At 41.7% G+C, this 20941-nt stretch overlaps 1 protein-coding gene across 10 annotated transcripts in view; it reads right to left on the bottom strand.

The window, feature by feature from the left end:
• The window catches only part of CCDC91 (coiled-coil domain containing 91), a 539136-nt gene that overhangs the window by 136760 nt on the left and 381435 nt on the right, over nt 1-20941 (bottom strand). For all 10 annotated transcript variants that reach the window (XM_060194578.1, XM_060194577.1, XM_007529921.3 and 7 more), the window contains one exon: nt 20051-20155. In XM_060194578.1, the coding sequence (XP_060050561.1) occupies nt 20051-20155 (105 nt within the window). The remainder of the gene's footprint in view (nt 1-20050; nt 20156-20941) is intronic.

Genomic DNA, 20941 nt, shown 5'->3' with positions numbered 1-20941 from the left:
TTGCTGGGTTCGGTGCCTGCACCATGAATCCACTGCTCCTGGAGGCCATCCCCCCCCCTTTTTGTTGCCCTTGTTGTTGTAGCCTCGTTGTGGTTATTATTATTGCCATTGTTGATGTTGTTCATTGTTGGATAGGACAGAGAGAAATGAAGAGAAGAGGGGAAGACAGAGAGGGGGAAAGATAGGCACCTGCAGACCTGTTTCACCGCCTGTGAAGCAACTCCCCTGCAGGTGGGGAGCCAGGAGCTTGAACCGGGATCCTTATGCTGGTCCCTGCGCTTTGCGCCACATGCGCTCAACCCACTGCGCCACTGCCCAACCCCCAATATTTGCATTTTATAAATAAAAAATAAGTAAAAATTAAAAAAAAACCTCCATCTCATCTCCCCTCAATGCATATGTCAATGCAAGAACATCCTCCCAAAATAAATGTACATCCAGTGTTGCTCGACTCCCCAAAGCTTTTCAGGGCCATGTGCAGCCCTTTCAGGTCCAGCTATAGGTAGGACTCTTCTCCCAAGCCAGCCCCCTTTCTGGCTGAGACCCCAGGACCTGGGGTGCTCCACTGCCTTGCCACTGCAGAGCTCAGGACACTGCCATGCTTCCCACTAGAGGCCAAGCCTCAGGACCTTTGCTGGAGCCCTCCAATCAGACCTCACCGGGCTGGACCACAACTGCTGCTACTATTCTCCTACCCACTCCTCTGGGGATATCATGCATTCAGCTCTCTACAGGGTGACACAGTTTTGGGGAACCAGATGAGTCTTAGGCTGTCACACTGAATTAGTTACAGATTGATGGTGATTTTAAGTGCTCAGAAGATTTGACAAATCACTTCATTGGGGAAATGACAATTTACAATTACTGTTGTTCTCGAAGGTATAGTTTCTTATCTCCCCATGACGGTGTCAGCACACCATACCCTCCACAAACGTGTCCTCTTCCTCTACCACCTCTCACCCCCATCCCAGCCCACAGACCCCGGCTCTGCTATAACACACCACAGCTAGTTCAAGTTTCACCACCAGTCTTCCCTTTGTGTAAGTTCCACCTAAGAGTGAGGGCATCTGGTATTCAAGATGACTTCTTCTGACTTTTCTCACTTACCAGAATTCCTTCAAGTTCTAGTCAAGTTGTAGCAAAAGAGATCTCATTATTTCTTACAACTGTGTGGTATTCTATGTATAAACCACAACTTTCTTAACAATTTACCTGCTATTAGGTAGTTGGGTTGATTACAAATTTCATCTATTACCAATAATAGCTCTGTGACAAACCCAGGTGTGTACAGGTCTCTTCAAGCAGGTGCCCTTATGTACTTTGGATAGCCACCTCCGAGAGGAATTGCTAGGTCATAAATAGACCCATTCTTAATATTTTGAGGAATCTTCAGTTAATGTTAAGGTTAAAGGATACAGAAAATATGATTTCTAAGTAAAGATGACTGTACAAGAAGCAAGCAAAAACTCTTAAAAGTCTCACTAACAAGAACATATAACTGATAAACAGATTAAATATGGGATCAATGTCAATTTTCAATATATGTTTAAGAATTTAACAATACTTCTACCAAAATCTCAGCAATATTTCAAATATCACTTTTTCAATGATTCTTAAGTAAAGGATATGTAGACTTAGTAGGTGAGCTAAGTGTTCAGTTAGACTAACACTGTAATACTGCAGCAGGAGACAAGTCCAGGATATCATCTCAGTACATAAGGGTTTTTAGGATACAGCAGGGGGATATTCCAACTGAGATGGGGCAAGTGGGATTCTTCCAGAAATATTGTCATAGCAACAAGCTAGACATTTGGGCAAGTGGTAACAGCACACTGCCTAACCTTCTCAGAGAAGATTCAGGGGTCCAGGCGATGACACAACCAGTTAAGTGCACATAGTACTAAGTGTAAAGACCTATGCAAGAATCTGCATTCAATTAACCAGCTCCCCACCTGCAGTGGAGAAGCTTTGCAAGTAGCGAAGCAGATCTGTAGGTGTCTATCTTTCTCTCTCCCTACCTCCCCCCTCCTCTCTCAACTTCTCTCTGTCCTATCCAATGAAGGAGAAAGAAAAAGAAAGCAAGAAGGAAAACAAGAAAGCAAGAAATAAATAAAGGAACAAAGGGAGGGAGGGAGGGAGGGAGGGAGGGAGGATGGAAGGAAGGAAAGAAGGAAGGAAGGAAAGAAGGAAAGAAATATGGCCACCAGAAGCAGTGGATCTGTAGTGCAGCAAGAAAGAGAGAGAGAAAGAGAGAGAGAAGGTTCTGATGGTACATGAAGTTGAATGCCAAATGCAATGATAAAATCACTGGAAATAGTTGTATCCTTCTTATCCTATGGTTTTGTCAGCATTTCCTTTTAATAAATAAAACTTTTTAAAAAAATCTAAAAAAAAAATCACTGGAAATAAAACAGAATTGGGCACCTTTCAACTCAACATTCATATATAATAGATTAAAGGTTTTTTTTAAATTTAGTATCATAGAAGATACATTAACTTGAAAAATAAGCTTGAAAAAGTCTAAGACATGGCAAAATATAAATAACTCCTAGGTATTAAACTTCTCATAACAGGCCCATCACAGCCAACGAAATTGAAACAATTATCAAAAACCTTCCCAAGAATAAAAGTCCTAGACCAGATGGTTTAACAAATGAATTCTACAAATCCTTTAAAGAAGAAATAATATCTCTATTTTTAAAAGTCTTCCAGAAGACTAAAGACACAGGAATACTCCCTTCCAGCTTCTACGAAGCCAAAATCACTGATACCAAAAGCAGACAGGGACATAGCCAAAAAAGAAAACTACAGATCAATATCTCTGATGAACAACCGGATACAGCAGTATATTAAAAAGACTGTTCATCATGACCAAGTAGGGTTTATCCCAGGCATCAAACGGTCATTTAATATACGTAAATCAATTAACATGATCCACCACATCAATAAAAGCAAGACCAAAAACCACATGGTCATATCAATAGATACAGAGAAAACCTTTGACAAAATATGACATCCCTTTAGGATCAAAACACTACAAAAAATGGGAATAGATGGAAAATTCCTCAATATAGTGGAGTCTATATATAGCAAGCTCACAGCCAACCTCATACTCAATGGTGAAAAACTGGAAGCATTTCCCCTCAGATAAGGTACTAGACAGAGCTGCCCACTATCACCATTACTATTCAACACAGTGTTGGAACTTCTTGCCATAGCAATCAGGCAGGAGCAAGGAATTAAAGGGATACAGATTGAAAGAGAAGAAGTCAAACTCTCCCTATTTGCAGATGACATGATACTATACATAGAAAAACCTAAGGAATCCAGGAAGAATTATCAGGCAATACAGTAAGGTGTCAGGCTACAAAATTAACATTCAAAAGTCAGTGGCATTGCTCTATGCAAACACTAAGTTATAAGAAGATGAAATCCAGAAATCAATTCCATTTACAACAGCAACAAAAATAATAAAATATCTAGGAATAAACCTAACCAAAGAAGTGAAAGACTTGTATACTAAAAATTATGAGTCACTACTCAAGGAAATTGAAGAAGACACAAAGGATTGGAAAGATATTCCATGTTCATGGGCTGGAAGAATTAACATAATCAAAATGAATATACTATCCAAAGTAATATACAAATTTAATGCTATCCCCAACAATATCCCAACCATATTTTTGTTCTATTCTCCTAAAAAATGTGGTTGGGATCTTATTGGGGATAGCATTAAATATTTATATGACTCTGGGTAGTATATTCATTTTGATGATGAAAAGACCTAGAATTGCCAAAATAATCTTGAAAAGAAAGCACAGAACGGAGACACCACACTCCCAGATTTCAAATTGTATTATAGGGTCATTGTCATCAAAACTGCTTGGTACTGGAACATGAATAGACACACTGACCAGTGGAATAGAATTGAGAGCCTGGAAGTAAGCCTCCACACCTATGGATATCTATGGATATCTAATCTTTGACAAAGGTCCCCAGACTATTAAATGGGGAAAGCAGAGTCTCTTCAACAAATGGTGTCAGAAAAAAATGGGTTGAAACATACAGAAGAATGAAATTGAACCACTATATTTCACCAAATACAAAAGTGAATTCCAAGTGGATCAAGGACTTGGATTTTAGACCAGAAACTATCAGATACTTAAAGGAAAATATTGGCAGAACTCTTTTCCACATAAATTATAAAGATATCTTCAATGAAACGAATCCAGTTACAAATAAAGCTAAGGCAAGTATAAACCTATGGGACTACTTCAAATTAAAAAGCTTCTGCACAGCAAAAGAAACCAATACCCAAACCAAGAGACCCCTCACAGAATGGGAGAAGATCTTTACATGTCATACATCAGATAAGAGTTTAATAACCGGGAGTCGGGCTGTAGCACAGCGGGTTAAGCGCAGGTGGCGCAAAGCACAAGGAGCGGCATAAGGATCCCGGTTCGAACCCTGGCTCCCCACCTGCATGGGAGTCGCTTCACAGGCGGTGAAGCAGGTCTGCAGGTGTCTATCTTTCTCTCCTCCTCTCTGTCTTCCCCTCCTCTCTCCATTTCTCTCTGTCCTATCCAACAACGACAACAGCAATAATAACTACAATAATAAAACAACAAGGGCAACAAAAGGGAATAAATAAATAAAATATTTTTAAAAAGTTTAATAACCAAAATATATAAAGAGCTTGCCAAACTCAACAACAAGAAAACAAATAACCCCATCCACAAATGGGGAGAGGACAATAACAGAATATTCACCACAGAAGAGATCCAAAAGGCTGAAAAACCCATGAAAAAATACATCAAGTCTTTGATTGTCAGAGAAATGCAAATAAAGACAACAATGAGATACCACCTCACTCCTGTGAGAATGTCATACATCAGAAAAGGTAGCAGCAACAAATGCTGGAGAGATTGTGGGGACAAAGGAACCCTCCTCCACTGCTGGTGGGAATGTCAATTGGTCCAACCCCTGTGGAGAACAGTCTGGAGAACTCTCAGAAGGCTAGAAATGGACCTACCCTATGATCCTGCAATTCCTCTCCTGGGGATATATCCTAAGAAACCCAACACACCCAACCAAAAATATATGTGTACACATATGTTCTTAGCCAACACAATTTGTAATAGCCAAAACATCGAAGCAACCCAGGTGTCCAACAACAGATGAGTGGCTGAGCAAGTTGTGGTATATATACACAATGAATACTACTCATCTATTAAAAACGGTGACTTACCCGTTTTCAGCCCATCTTGGATGGAGCTTGAAGAAATTATGTTAAGTGAAATAAGTCAGAAATGGAAGGATGAATATGGGATGATCTCACTCTCAGGCAAAAGTTAAAAACAAGATCAGAAAAGAAAACACAAGCAGAACCTGAACTGCAGTTGGTGTACTGAACCAAAGTAAAAAACTTTGGGGTGGGTATGGGTTAGAGGTGAGAATAGAGGTCCAAGAAGGATAACAGAGGACTTACTGGGGGTTGTACTGTTATGTGGAAAGCTGGGAAATGTTACACATGCACAAAATATAGTATTTACTGTTGAATGTAAAACATTAATCCCCAATAAAGAAATTTTTTTTAAAAGTTCTCATAACCATTTTTTTCCTCTGGGCTGTCTTTATTTACCTATTGCTGCAGAGTTAATTACTGGGGCTTGGTGCTGACACTAAAAATTCATTGCTCCTGGTGGTCATTTTTTTTCCATTTTATTGGATAGGACAGAGAAATCGAGAGAAGAGAGTGAGAGAGAAAGACAAGACACCTGCAGACCTGTTTCACAAGCAATGACTTTTGAGTTGGGCGGTAGCACAGTAGGTTAAGCATACGTGGCACAAAGTGCAAGGACCAGCTCCCCACCTGCCAGGGAGTTGCTTCACAGGTGGTGAAAGCAGATCTGCAGGTGTCTATCTTTCTTTCCCCCTGTCTTCCCCTCCTCTCTCCATTTCTCTCTGTCCTATCCAAGAACAATAATAACTATAACAATAAAACAGCGGCAACAAAAGGGAATAAATATTTTTTTAAAAAAAAACAGTGGCTTGTGAAGTGACCCCACCACAGGTGGAGACCTGGGGGCTCAAACCTGGATCTTTGTGCTAGTCCTTGTGCTTCATACTATGTGTGCTTAACCAGGTGCATTACTGCCTGAGCCGATTGGACCTTTAATAAACTCATGAAATATAGAAAATACTGGAAGAATATAGAAGTAATGAACAGTCCCATTAAAAAATCATACACACTAATATGAGATATTTTACTTATTCAACTAGCAAATACTTAAAATAATCTACAAAAAACCTTCAAGAATTAATATCTCTACTTTTAAAACTTCCAAAAGATGGAAGTTCTTCCCATAGCAATCAGGCAAGATAATGAAATAAATGGAATACAGATTGGAAGGGAAGAAGTCAAGCTTTCAATATTTGCAGATGGCATGATAGTATACATAGAAAAACCTAAAGAATCCAGCAGAAAACTACTGGAAGTTATTAGGCAATATAGCAAGGTATCAGGCTACAAAATCAATGTACAAAAATCAGTGGCATTTCTTTACGCAAACACTAAATCTGAAGAAGACATCCAGAAATCACTCCCATTTACTGTTTCAGCAAAATCAATCAAATACCTAGGAATAAAGTTGACCAAAGAAGTGAAAGACTTGTATGCTGAAAACTATGAGTCGCTACTCAAGGAAATAGAAACTGATACCAAGAAATGGAAAGAAATCCCATGCTCATGGATGGGAAGAATAAATATCATCAAAATGAATATTCTCCCCAGAGCCATATACAAATTTAATGCAATACCCATCAAAGTTCCACCAAGCTTCTTTAAGATAATAGAATAAACACTACAATCATTTATCTGGAACATGAAAACACCTAAAATTGCCAAGACCATCTTAAGGAAAAGAAACAGAAATGGAGGCATCACACTCCCAGACCTTAAACTATATTATAAAGCCATCATCATCAAAACAGCATGGTACTGGAACAAAAATAGGCACACAGACCAGTGGAACAGAATTGAAAGCCCAGAAATAAATCCCAACACCTATGGACATGTAATCTTTGATAAGGGGGCCCAAAGTATTAAATGGAAAAAGGAGGCTCTCTTTAATAAATGGTGCTGGGAAAACTGGGTTGAAACATGCAGAAGAATGAAATTGAACCACTTTATCTCACCAGAAACAAAAATCAACTCCAAATGGATCAAAGACCTAGATGTCAGACCAGAAACAATCAAATACTTAGAGGAAAACATTGGTAAAACAGTTTCCCACCTACTCCTCAAGGACATCTTTGATGAATCAAACTCAATTTGATGAATCAAATTCCTCAATTGCAAGGAAGATTAAAGCAGAAACAAACCAATGGGACTACATCAAATTGAAAAGCTTCTGCACATCCAAAAAAACTATTAAACAAACAAAGAGACCCCTCACAGAATGGGAGAAGATCTTCACATGCCATACATCAGACAAGAAACTAATCACCAAAATATATAAAGAGCTCAGCAAACTTAGCAACAAAAAAGCAAATGACCCCATCCAAAAATGGACAGAGGATATGAACAAAACATTCACCTCAGAGGAGATCCAAAAGGCTAAGAAACATATGAAAAACTGCTCTAGGTCACTGATTGTCAGAGAAATGCAAATTAAGACAACACTAAGATACCACCTCACTCCTGTAAGAATGGCATACATCAAAAAGGACAGCAGCAACAAATGCTGGAGAGGTTGTGGGGACAGAGGAACCCTTTTGCATTGCTGGTGGGAATGTAAATTGGTCCAGCCTCTGTGGAGAGCAGTCTGGAGAACTCTCACGAGGCTAGACATGGACCTTCCATATGATCCAGTAATTCCTCTCCTGGGGTTATACCCCAAGGACTCTATAACACCCAACCAAAAAGAGGTGTGTACTCCTATCTTCATAGCAGCACAATTCAGAATAGCTAAAACCTGGAAGCAACCCAGGTGCCCAACAACAGATGAGTGGCTGAGAAAGCTGTGGTATATATACACAATGGAATACTATGCAGCTATCAAGAACAATGAACCCACCTTCTCTGACCCATCTTGGACAGAGCTAGAAGGAATTATGTTAAGTGAGCTAAGTCAGAAAGGTAAAGATAAGTATGGGATGATCCCACTCATCAACAGAAGTTGAGTAAGAAGATCTGAAAGGGAAACTAAAAGCAGGACCTGACCAAATTGTAAGTAGGGCACCAAAGTAAAAACCCTGTGGTAAGGAGTAGACATGCAGCTTCCTGGGCCAGTGGGGGGGTGGGAGTGGGTGGGAGGGATTGGTCACAGTCTTTTGGTGGTGGGAATGGTGTTTATGTACACTCCTAGTAAAATGTAGTCATATAAATCACTAGTTAATTAATACGAGAGGGGGAAAATCAATTGTATGTCTCGAAGTTTTTCAAAACACAAATTGAATCTTTTCAATATATAGGCTGTGTAATTGATATGCAGACTCTTTCAAAAGCCTAGACCAAATAGATCAGAAGCAACCAATAGAACAGCTATATACAAGATACTGGGTACTGTACAGCAAACCCTAACAAAAGGACTTTTCAAAGTTAACCCAATTATCAAACAATGTGATGATAACATTAACTATCGATTGTCTTTTTGAACCCTAAGACAGTAGGAACCTCACATCTCCACTAAAGAGCCTCTACTTCCCTCAGTCCTGGAACCCTTGGGTAGGGCCCACTTTCCTGTATGCCTCTCTCAATCCATATCAAATAATACTGCATCTGCCGATCACAACCTAACCAACACAACGATTGCCACCTCAACATGCTTCACCTCAGACTGTGTCCAGAGACTTCACGTGTGGAATGACAACCCTTCAGCTTCATTACTCGGGTGAGACCTTTCCTTTCATAGTATACTCTAATTTCATCTCAGGTGATTCACTTTCTAACAAAGTCCCAAAACCTAGAATATACACCAGTTTCTGTGAGAGAGAGCATATCTTCACACGTATCCGTAAACTACTGCAAAATATATACCTGAAAGCAGTAGTACACTAGAGTTTGCAGTGAGTACCCCCCTAACATTTCCTCTCCACTATTCCAAGCTTTGGGTCCATGATTGCTCAACAATTTGTTTGGCTTCGTATGTTAACTCTTTTTTCAGTTACCAGGTTCCAGATGTCATCATGATGCCGGCCAGGCTTCCCTAGACTGAAGACCCCACCAATGTGTCCTGGAGCTCAGCTTCCCCAGAGACACACCCTACTAGAGAAAGAGAGAGGCAGACCGGGAGTATGGACCGACCAGTCAATGCCCATGTTCAGCGGGGAAGCAATTACAGAAGCCAGACCTTCTACCTTCTGCAACCCACAATGACCCTGTGTCCATGCTCCCAGATAGAGAATGGGAAAGCTATCAGGGGAGGGGGTGGGAAACGGAGATTGGGTGTTGGTAATTGTATGGAATTTTACCCCTCCTACCCTATGGTTTTGTTAATTAATCCTTTCTTAAATAAAAAATTAAAAATTAAAATTAAAAAAAAAGATTGAAGACATAGGAATATTCCCTTCCAGCTTCTACGTAGTAAAGACCACCCAGATACCAAAAGCAGATAGGGGTACAACAAAAAAATAAAACTATAAACTAGTATTACTGATGAACATAGATGCTAAAATATTTGACAAAATTCTAGCCAACCAGATATAGCAATATATTAAAAAGATTATTCATGACCAAGAGGGGTTTATGCCAGGGATACAGGGCTGGTTTAATATATGCAAATCAATCAACACATCAATAAAAGCAAGACCAAAAATCAGGATTATATTAATAGATGCAGAGAAAGCCTTTGACAAAACCCAACATTGCTTCATGATGAAAATGCTACAAAATAATGGGAATAGGTGGAGAGTTCCTGAAGATAGTGGATCCTATATATAGCAAACCTATAGCTAACCTCATATTCAATAGTGAAAAACTGGAAACATTTCCCCTTAGATCCAGTACTAGACAGGGCTGCCCACTATCACCACTACTACTTAACATACTGTTGGAACTTCTTGCCATAGCAATCAGATAGAAGCAAGACTGGAAGATAAGAAGTCAAACTCTCACTATTTGCAAATGATGATAGTATACATAGAAAAACCTAAGGAATCCAGCAGGAAGCTCTTGGAAATTGTTAGGCAATATAGTAAGGTGTCAGGCTACATAATTCACATACAAAAGTCAATGACATTCCTCTATGTAAACACTAAATTAGCAGAAGAAGAAATCCAGAAATCAATGCTTTACTATAGCAACAAACAATAAAATATCTAGAAATAAACCTAACAGATGAAATGAAAGACTTATATACAGAAAATTATGAATCATTGTTCAAGGAAATAGAAAAAGACAAAAAGAAGTAGAAAGATATTCCATGTTCATGGCTTAGAAGAATTAACATTATCAAGCGATAATACAAATTTAATGCAAACACCATCAAGAGTCTACCTAATTGAGGAGACTAGAGCAAAAGCTACAAATGTTTATCTGGATCCAGAAAAGATCTAGAATTGCTAAAACAATCTTAATTCTTCTTCTTCTAGCGTTTGCCCTTCTTCCATAGCCAGTCAAGAGCGTCAGGTTGAGCCTGATGTAAAGTTTCAAGACCTCCTTTGAATCTGGAGAGGTGGCAGTCATTGACTATGTGGGTCATAGTCTGTCTGTAGCCGCAGGGGCAGTTCGGGTCATCTCTGGCTCCCCAGCGATGGATCATAGCAGCGCACCGGCCATGGCCTGTTCGATAGCGATTGAGGAGGGCCCAATCATAACGTGCTAGGTCAAAGCCAGGTTGACGCTTGCAATCTTAATAATAAATAACAAAAGCATCACACTCCTAGATCTCAAACTGTATTACAGGGTCATTGTAATCACTACTTTACTGGAACATTTTTAAATAGACATTGACCAGTGGAATAGAATTGAGAGCCCAGAAATAAGCCCCCACACCTACAGACATTAATCTTTGACAAAGGTGCCTAGATTATTAAATGGGGGAAAGGGGAGTCTCTTCAACAAATAATGATACAAAAGTTGGGATGAAACATGAAGAAGAATGAAACTGAACCACTGTATTTCACCAAACACAAAAGTAAATTCCAAATAGATCAAGTACTTGGATGTTAGACCAGAAACTATCAAATACTTAAGAGGAAAATATTGGCAGAACTCTTTTTCAACTAAATTTTAAAGGCATCTCCAATGATACAAATACAATTACAAAGAAGACTAAAAAATAAACCAATGGAACTACATCAAATTTAAAAGCTTCTGTACAGTAAATGAAACTACCACCCAAACAAAGAAACCCCTCGTAGGGGTATGATGTATGATACTACACATCAGACTAGAGGGCAATAATCAAAATATATAGAGAGCTCACCAAACTCAGCAACAAGAAAACAAATAACCCCATCCAAAAATGGGGAGAGGATATGAACACAATATTCACCAAAGAAGAAATCCAAAACGCCAATAAACATGAAAAAATGCTCCAAGTCATTGATTGTCAGAAAAATGCAAATAAAGACAACACTTTACTCCTTGAGAACATCATACATCAAAAAAGGTAGCAACAAATGCTGGAGAGGTTGTGGGGACAAAGGAACCCTCCTGCACTGCTGGTGGGAATGTAAATTGATCCAGCCCCTGAGGACAGCAGTCTGGAGAACTCAGAAGGCTAGAAGTGGACCTACTCTATGACCCTGCAAGTCCTCTCCTGGGGCTATATCCCAAGGAACCAAACACATCCATCCCAAAAGATCTGTGTACACCTATGTTCAGAGCAGCACAATCTGTAATAGCCAAAACCTGGAAGCAACCAGGTGTCCAACCTGGTTAAGTGGCTGAGCAAATTGTGGTCTATATACACAATGGAATACTACTCAGTTATTAAAAATGGTGATTTTACTTTCTTCAGCTCATTTTGGATGGACCTTGAAGGAATCATGTTAAGTGAGATAAGTCAGAAAGAGAAGGATGAATATGGTGTGATCTCACTCATAGACAAAAGTTGAAAAATACTGCCATGGCACCAACCTGCCTTCCCTGGGCAGATGACCTCACCAATGAATCCTGAAACCCCCACCTCCCCAGAGACCTATCCCACTAGGAAAGGGAAGTCAGTCTGGGGGTATGATTCAACCTGTCAACACCCATGTCCAGTGGAGAAGCAATTACAGAAGCCAGAACTCCCACCTTCTGCACCCCATAGAAATCTTTGGTACATACTCCCAGAGGGATATGGAATAGGAAAGCTTCCAATGGAGGGGATGGATATGGCACTGTGGTGGTGGGAACCGTATGAATTTTACCCCTCTTATCCCACAACCTAGTTGACCATTATTAAATCACTAATAATTTAAAAAGAAGTTGAAAATAAGAAAACAGAAAGCAGAACTTGGACTAGGTTTGGTATACTACATCAAAGTAAAAGACTTTGGGGTGAGGGGGGAAGGGTTCAGATCCTGGAACATGATGGCAGAAGAGGACCTAGAAGGGAGAGAATTGTTATGTGGAAAACAGAAATGTTACACATGTACAAAATACTGTATTATAATGTTGACTGTAAATCATTAATCTCCCCAATAAAGAAAAAATAAATAATACATACTGATATTTATCCAATTAGAAAATATTTAAAATAATGCATGCCTAGTGTAGGTGAAGTGTGTTAAAACACTTACTTGTTTAATGAGTATTTTTGTACAGTATTCTGGAGAAGCAACTGATCGTTATGAGTCTTAAATTTATCTGTTAGGTATGAAACTTGAAGCAATTTATGCTTACAGATTTCTGTAATGTGATTTTTTACTAAACTATGCAGAAGAAAATGCTTTATTTTTTTTTAATTTTTTTATTATCTTTATCTATTGGATAGAGACAGCCAGAAATCAAGAGGGAAGAGGGTAATGGAGAGAGACAGAGAGACACCTGCAGCCCTGCTTCACCACTCGTAAAGCTTTCCCCCTGCAGGTGGGGACCAGGGGCTCGAACCCGGGTCCTTGCGCATTGTAATACATGCGCTTAACCAGGTGCACCACCACCCAGCCCCCAAAAATGCTTTATGTTTTAGGAAAAAGAGTAGATGATTGGCCCACTTTCTTTGCCATGTGTTTGGACTTGGCCTCCACTGGACTGAAGAAAGTTTTAGTGCTATGCTATCTCTCTCTCTGACTCCAAGGTTATCGCTGGGGCTCAGTGCCAGCACTACGAATCCACTGCTCCTGGTGGCCATTGTATCCATTTTTATTGGACAGAACAGAGAGAAATAGAAAGAGGAGGGGGAAGACAGAAAGGGAGAGAGAATGATAAATACCTGCCCATTTGCTTTGCTGCTTATGAAGTGGCCCCCACCCCCTGCAGGTAAAGCGTGGGGGCTTGAACCCAGATCCTTACTCAGGTCCTTGCACTTAGTATTATGTGCACTTAATCAGGTACACCACCACCTGGCCCCCTTTTTTTATTAGTGATTTAATATTGATTTAAATAAATTATGAGATAACGGGTGTAATTCCATACTATTCCCACCACCACAGTTCTATGTTCCCATTCTCTCCACTAGAAACTGCGCGCGCGCGCGCGCACACACACACACACACACACACACACACACACACACTTTTCCCCTATGGTCCTGTCTTCTCTTCCTTTGTAAGTCACACCTATATCTATTACTACTTCAAGTGTCTTCTTCTCTCTGGGGCCTGATGGAATTGGAGTTCACAGTCCTCTCTGATAATCTTCATCTAACATTTCTCCCACTCTGGAAGTATGGCCCAACATTCTTTTGGGGGTGCATAAGGAAGGTGAGAGTTTTGGCCTCTGTAATTGCTTCTCCACTGGACACATCTTCCCCCTATGTTTGTCTTTCTATATGAAAATGTTGGCCTGGAGTAGTGAAGCCCCAGTGGCAATAAAAAGAAAGGAATGAAGGAAGAAAACAGTCAAATCTAGACACATGTCAAACATATACATACTAAAAAAAAAAAAAAATCTAGCATGAGGTCACTTAGAGAAAGAAGCTATGCCACAACTGGAGAGGCTTTGAGTGGGAAACAGGACTGAAATGATGGGTTTGGAGCCATAGGTCTATAGTTTTTAAGAGCCTGTGTCCTTGCTTAATGTAGAGGGAGGAGCCCAATAGAGCTATGACTACACCCATCCATCCTTCCTGCCCCTCAGAGTCACAGGTCTGTGCTACTGGGACTTAAGACACTGCTCTAAGGTGGCCCTTTCTAGCCACTGAGCTAGTCTGCAACTACAGACAGAAATGGAGTGGCCTAGTTACATTGATTCTTCATCATTAAGATGTTTGCCCACTCTGTATGGACAGTGGAAACTAGACTTACTATTTCCCTAGGACACAAAGATAATATGTGGGCGCCAGGTGGTGGCACACCAGGTTGAGTGCACTCATTACCATGAGCAAAGGCCTGCTCCCAACTACAGGAACAGTAAAGCAAGTACTGCAGGTCTCTCTGTCTCTCCTTCAACAATTTCTTTGTTGTATCAAATAACATGAATAAAAAAGTTCATGCATTAGCTTGGAAGAAAGTACATATTTCTTAATACTTGTATCACAAAAGATATCCTTCAAAAAACCGTAAATTCTCTTAACAGCTTTTATCAGGTTAAAGTAGTTACCTTTATACAAACTGAACCCAAGGAAATAATCTATGAAGAAAGACCACAGCAGCTGGCCTATGATTCCTTGGATATATGGCAACTTACCTCTCTACATGAGAGACGTCCAGAAATGAACCTGCCACACAGTATACAAAGCCAGGACTTTTGAAGCCACCCCATCTACCCAGGTCTTCAGACTGTGATGCTCTGGGTATGTCTCGTCTCCCCCCTCCCCACTGCTCTGGAGCTGCTGAGAGTGTGACATTCTGTACCCAATCCTCAACCTCTGGGGTTCAGAGACAGGGCTGCCTGTTTTACCTACCCAACAGAACATGGCTTTTACAAGAACTTGATCCAAGCAAGGCTTTTCCTTGACTGCTGAGGTCTGTGGCTTTCTCCTAGATGGTTGAGGTCAGAGTTTGACCTCAGATAAGTAGGGGAGGGCAGTAAATGCAGGCCCCAGAGTGGAAACCAGAGTGTGCAGAAATAACAGGGTAGCTTAGCCCTGGACTGAGGAGGCAGCTTCCCACAGGGAAGTCCCAACATCCCATTTTGTGGCAGTTCCATTACACACACATCCAAACTGTCCCTGAGCACTTCTCTTAGAAGTACTGACTGGTGCTAAGAGTTCTGGGTGACATAGGATCTGACGGAGGTAAAACACACCCCATAGGCATGGAAGGCTTGGGCCATGGGCCCAATGCATGTGCTACTCTTCTAGAGGAAACCACACACTGAGAGTCAGCTGGGAAGGGAATCCTGGATGACCAAGCCAGAGTCAATAAGACAGGAGGAATGGAAGCCCAGGGGAGACAGCTCAGCTGGTGGGGTGCAGGGCTTGCATATCTAAGCCTCCAGATCACCAGAGCCAAGGGAGCAGTGTCCTGGCTGCCCTCCCACATGAAGGAAAGTGTGTGTGTGTGTGTGTGTGTGTGTGTGTGTGTGTGTGTGTGTGTGTGTAGAAAAAGTGGAAAGGAACTGAGGCAAAAAAAAACAATTAAAACCTATAAATGTTGCCACCATATCGCTGAAAATGTGACACAAGCTGAGAGAATTACAGAATAAAGGAGGATGTTATATTCACTCCCTCTTCCAAAGTCCAAGAAAAGAAACTTCATATAAAAGCAATTACCAAAAACAAAGTACAAAAGTCAAATCCCTTATACTGCTGTTACAGTGTGTATATAGATGTAGAGAAAATCAAATCACATAGTAAATGATTTTAAAGACATAAGGAACACAGAACTCTGCCCTGGAGGGGCTAGTGTGAGTCCAGATGAGGGCAATTCTTCCTGACTCAAAGGAGTCAAGGTGATGACGCAAAACTGATGGAAAGATCAGTGACAACAACCATACTTTTTTTTTTTGCTTCCAGGGTTATTGCTGGGGCTCAGTGCCTGCACCATGAATCCACTGCTCCTGGAGGCCATTTTTTCCCCTTTTGCTGCCCTTGTTGTTGTAGCCTTTTTGTGGTTATGATTGTTATTGTTGACGTCGTTCTTTGTTGGATAGGACAGAGAAATGCAGAGAGGAGGGGAAGACAGAGGGGGAGAGAAAGATAGACTTGCTTCACCACCTGTGAAGCGACTTCCCCTACAGGTGGGGAGCCGGTGGTTCAAACCTGGATGCTTACGCTGGTCCTTGTGCTTCACGCCACGTGCGCTTAACCCACTGTGCCTGACCCCCAACCGTACATTTTTAAATGTGTTACTTTCACCTAAAAAATCTATTATTTATTAAATACAGACAAATCAAGAGGGAAGGAGGAGATAGGGAGGTAAAGAAATAGGAGGGAAGGGGAGAGAGAGATAGACCTGCAGCCTTGTGCTTCACTGCTTTTCAAGTTTCCCCCCTGCAGTTGAATAGGGGCTTGAACCTAAGTCATCGTGCATTTTAACAATACACTATTTGTACCTGGTATGCCACTGCTTAGCTCCTCCCAAAACCTGAAGAAACATACAAATGATACATTAGGGAGAATACCCTGAACATGTGGCTCTCCTGACAGAGAGAATGCAGTCATGTTCAAGTCCGTTGGTGTAGACGCTTGTGAGGATGCTTGCCATGCTGCTATTAGGATTTACACTGGTACCTGGTGGGGTCGTCTTGGAGTGACATAAACCCAGGACATGTCTTGAGGAGATTCTTCCAGGCTGCTATCCCTTTCCTAGGAACTACCATGATTCCCAGCACCGCATCCACCTCCTGAGAAGTACAGAGAACATCTCTTCTCCTGTTCTAGAATGGTAAGAGGAATGAACAGATGTCTTCACGCAATGATCTGTTTGCTCTTCCTCCAGCACTGGAGCTCTGTTTATTCTGCACATACAGAGTCCTCATGCCAGCACTCAGGGAAACAAGGCCTTTCTAACTTATCACAACCCAAAGCCCAGTTCCAATGGCAGCCTCCAGGGAAGGCCTCAACAGTCCTGCACCTGATTAGAATTGCTCTTAAATCCAACACAATAGCACTGCGACTACTATCTGCTCATATTTCAGCAAAGCAACAGATATGGGCCATCTGGAGTGGTATAAATTCACTTTTTAAGTCTATGTCAGGTCCTGAAACGGTGGGGTGGGTGGGTGGGATGGGACATAGTCTTTTGGTGGTGGGAGTGGTGTTTATGTACAGAATGGGAAAAGATCTTCACATGCCATACATCAGACAAGAAACTAATCACCAAAATATATAAAGAGCTCAGCAAACTTAGCAACAAAAAAGCAAATGACCCCATCCAAAAATGGACAGAGGATATGAACAAAACATTCACCTCAGAGGAGATCCAAAAGGCTAAGAAACATACGAAAAACTGCTCTAGGTCACTAATTGTCAGAGAAATGCAAATTAAGACAACATTGAGATACCACCTCACTCCTGTAAGAATGGCATACATCGAAAAGGACAGCAGCAACAAATGCTGGAGAGGCTGTGGGAACAGAGGAACCCTTTTGCATTGCTGGTGGGAATGTAAATTGGTCCAGCCTCTGTGGAGGGCAGTCTGGAAAACTCTCACAAGGCTAGACATGGACCTTCCATATGATCCAGTAATTCCTCTCCTGGGGTTATACCCCAAGGACTCCAAAACACCCAACCAAAAAGAGGTGTGTTCTCCTATCTTCATAGCAGCACAATTCAGAATAGCTAAAACCTGGAAGCAAACCAGGTGCCCAACAACAGATGAGTGGCTGAGAAAGCTGTGGTATATATACACAATGGAATACTATGCAGCTATCAAGAACAATGAACCCACCTTCGCTGACCCATCTTGGACAGAGCTAGAAGGAATTATGTTAAGTGAGCTAAGTCAGAAAGATAAAGATGAGTATGGGATGATCCCACTCATCAACAGAAGTTGAGAAAGAAGATCTGAAAGGGAAACTAAAAGCAGGATCTGACTAAATTGAAAGTAGGGCACCAAAGTAAAAACCCTGTGGTGAGGGGTAGACATGCAGCTTCCTGGGCCAGTGGGGGGTGGGGGTGGGTGGATGGGATGGGACTCAGTCTTTTGGTGGTGGGAACGATGTTTATGTACACTCCTAGTAAAGTGTAGTCATATAAGTCACTAGTTAATTAATATGAGAGGGGGAAAATTAATTGTATGTCTCGAAGTTTTTAAAACACAGACTGAGTCTTTTTAATATATAGGCTGTGTATTTCATATGCGGACTCTCTCAAAAGCCTAGACCAAGTAGATCAGAAGCAACCAATGGCACAGCTATATACAGAACTACTCTCCCTGCTGCAACAGAAGTCCATTTAGGATATGTTACAAAGATTCAGGCACACAGAGTCAATAATAATTGGGCAAAGGAAAATAAAACTATGGGAAGGGTGGCAGGTTAACGAGCATTGTCTGCAAGTCTCTGATCAGGTGACATATGTGCAGGTGTACGTATGCACACACACACACACACACACACACACACACACACACATCTGTAGGAAGAATGTTCTAGACATTTGGGGATAGAGCAGAAAGAGGGATGGGAGGAGGGAGATCTGAGTAGAGAGTGTGTCCACCCCACCCCCACCCCAGTACCAGGTGGCTGTTGGTCAGATTGGGGCGAGAAACCCCTGCAGATGTCAGCAGAGGAGTGCAGATCAGCTATCAGGGTGAAACACATGGAGGGGACTGTGTCTGGACCATGGTCTGCAGTGACATAGCAGGAGGATGAGCTCAGGGGGGCCAGAGGCAAGGGACACCAGCAGTACACACTTGGATGGCACAGTCCTCTGAACTCATGGTGGCTCAGAGCAGTAAGACAGAGCAGTCCCATGCTGGGAAGGAAGACTGCACAGGGAACACATTCACCAAGGACATGTCAGAGCAGAAAGGAGGAAGATGACAACCACCATCTGTGAAAAGCACTTGGTGTCTGTTTTGGATGTGTGAGTTTCTAGGTGCTTTTCACAGAAAAATCAGTAAAAACACTAGGATGACCGATTGCCTAATTTTCTCCATCAGATATTTTCCACCTAACAGAGGCTACAGAGCCTGGGTCCCAAACACAAACTGTCCTTGGGCTTCATGATTACCCTCACCAAGGGCCAGTGTCCTATGCAGGTGGGTATCTGATCTCTCATTCATGAGCACCAGGCACTATAGTCCATATGCTTTATCAAAAGGCCTACATCATCTTTTTTTCATATAGAAAGATTTTTTTTTTTTTTTTTTTGGCAGGGGATGTGGGCTCACAGAGGAGTTGGGGAAGGAGGATGCCCCAGCACAGCAGCTTCCTTCAGTGTGGTGGTGGACCAGGCTCAACTCTGGGTTTACTTTAAAACTATCCGGGGGGGAAGTCGGGCTGTAGCGCAGCGGGTTAAGCACAGGTGGTGCAAAGCACAAGGACCGGCATAAGGATCCCGGTTCGAACCCCGGCTCCCCACCTGCAGGGGAGTCGCTTCACAGGTGGTGAAGCAGGTCTGCAGGTGTCTATCTTTCTCTCCTCTCTGTCTTCCCCTCCTCTCTCCATTTCTCTCTGTCCTATCCAACAATGACAACAACAATAATAACTACAACAATAAAACAACAAAGGGAATAAATAAATAAAATAAATATTTTTTAAAAAAAACTATCTGGGGCCAGATGGTGGTGCAACTTGGCTAGGCACACACTCACTCCCCACCCGGGGCGGGGGGGCTTCACCAGTGGGTGATGCCCATTTGCAGGAGGGAAGCGTCACAAGCAGTGAAGCAAGTACTACAGGGATCCTCTATCTCCTCTCCCCTCTCAAATTCTCTCCGTCCTATCAAATAAAAATAGAAAGAAAAAAAGTAAGGGGGGAATGGCCACCAGGAGAGGTGGATTCATAGGTAGATTCAAGCCCCAGAACAGGCCTAGTGGCAATTAAAAAAACAAAATTCATTGTCATTACCTGAAGTTCTTTGTATCTGTCTTGGAAAGAAATGGCTTCTTGCTCTTTCTCCTTAAGGAAATCTTTCTCCATCAGACTGTGTTTCTCCATCAATGATTCCACATCCTGAAAGAAAAACCAAAACATTTTTTATAATATTGAATAATATATCCTTTTTCTTTTTTCAGTAAGCAAACCAGGAAGTGTTTGGTAGAAAAAGAACACACAGGAACTATCAGGTCCAAAGATACTCTGGGTCACATGGCTCATTCTCATTTCCTGACCAGTATCAGACACTCAGACAGTACTGCAGTCACTCCCTCTAAGAGTCAAGTGATAGCCTACCTACTAACTGCTGTCAACACAATCTGGATTTACATACATTTCCTACATGCACTTGTGGGAAAGGCAACATATGTGTTGAATAAAGCAACTGTACTCCTGATAATACTCGTCAACCATTCCATGAGACATGGTTTCCCACAGAGACAAGTTCAAGTCATAAAACTTCAGCCAGCTGACTGGGAGGTGGCACAGTGGGTAAAGTGCTGAACTGGCAAGCTTCATGTCTCCAGCTTGATCCCTGGCATTGTGTGTGCCAGGGTGATGCTCTGAATCACTCTTTCTTGTAAATAAATAAATCTTAAAAATATGTAGCACACTAGCATTCAAAGCACCTATCAAGAAGAACAAAGGTTTCTTTTCTTATGGGCAACAGAACTTTTGTGTGCCACCCCTCAGCGGTCTCCTCTGGGCCAGCTTCCTCATAGCTGTACTTGAGGGAGTAGGGAAGAGGGACTACAGCATAGCCCTGGCTCCATGACTGGGGTCCCATGTGGTACTCAAATCCAGGGTCCTGTGCAGGGCAAAGTACCTACCAGATGAGCTACCTCCTGGTCTCCAAACAAACCT

This window comes from Erinaceus europaeus, chromosome 7, assembly GCF_950295315.1.
Source record: "Erinaceus europaeus chromosome 7, mEriEur2.1, whole genome shotgun sequence".
Taxonomy (NCBI): domain Eukaryota; kingdom Metazoa; phylum Chordata; class Mammalia; order Eulipotyphla; family Erinaceidae; genus Erinaceus; species Erinaceus europaeus.
The sequence above is the reverse complement of the archived record's forward strand: the minus strand, read 5'-3'. Positions and strand labels throughout refer to the sequence as shown.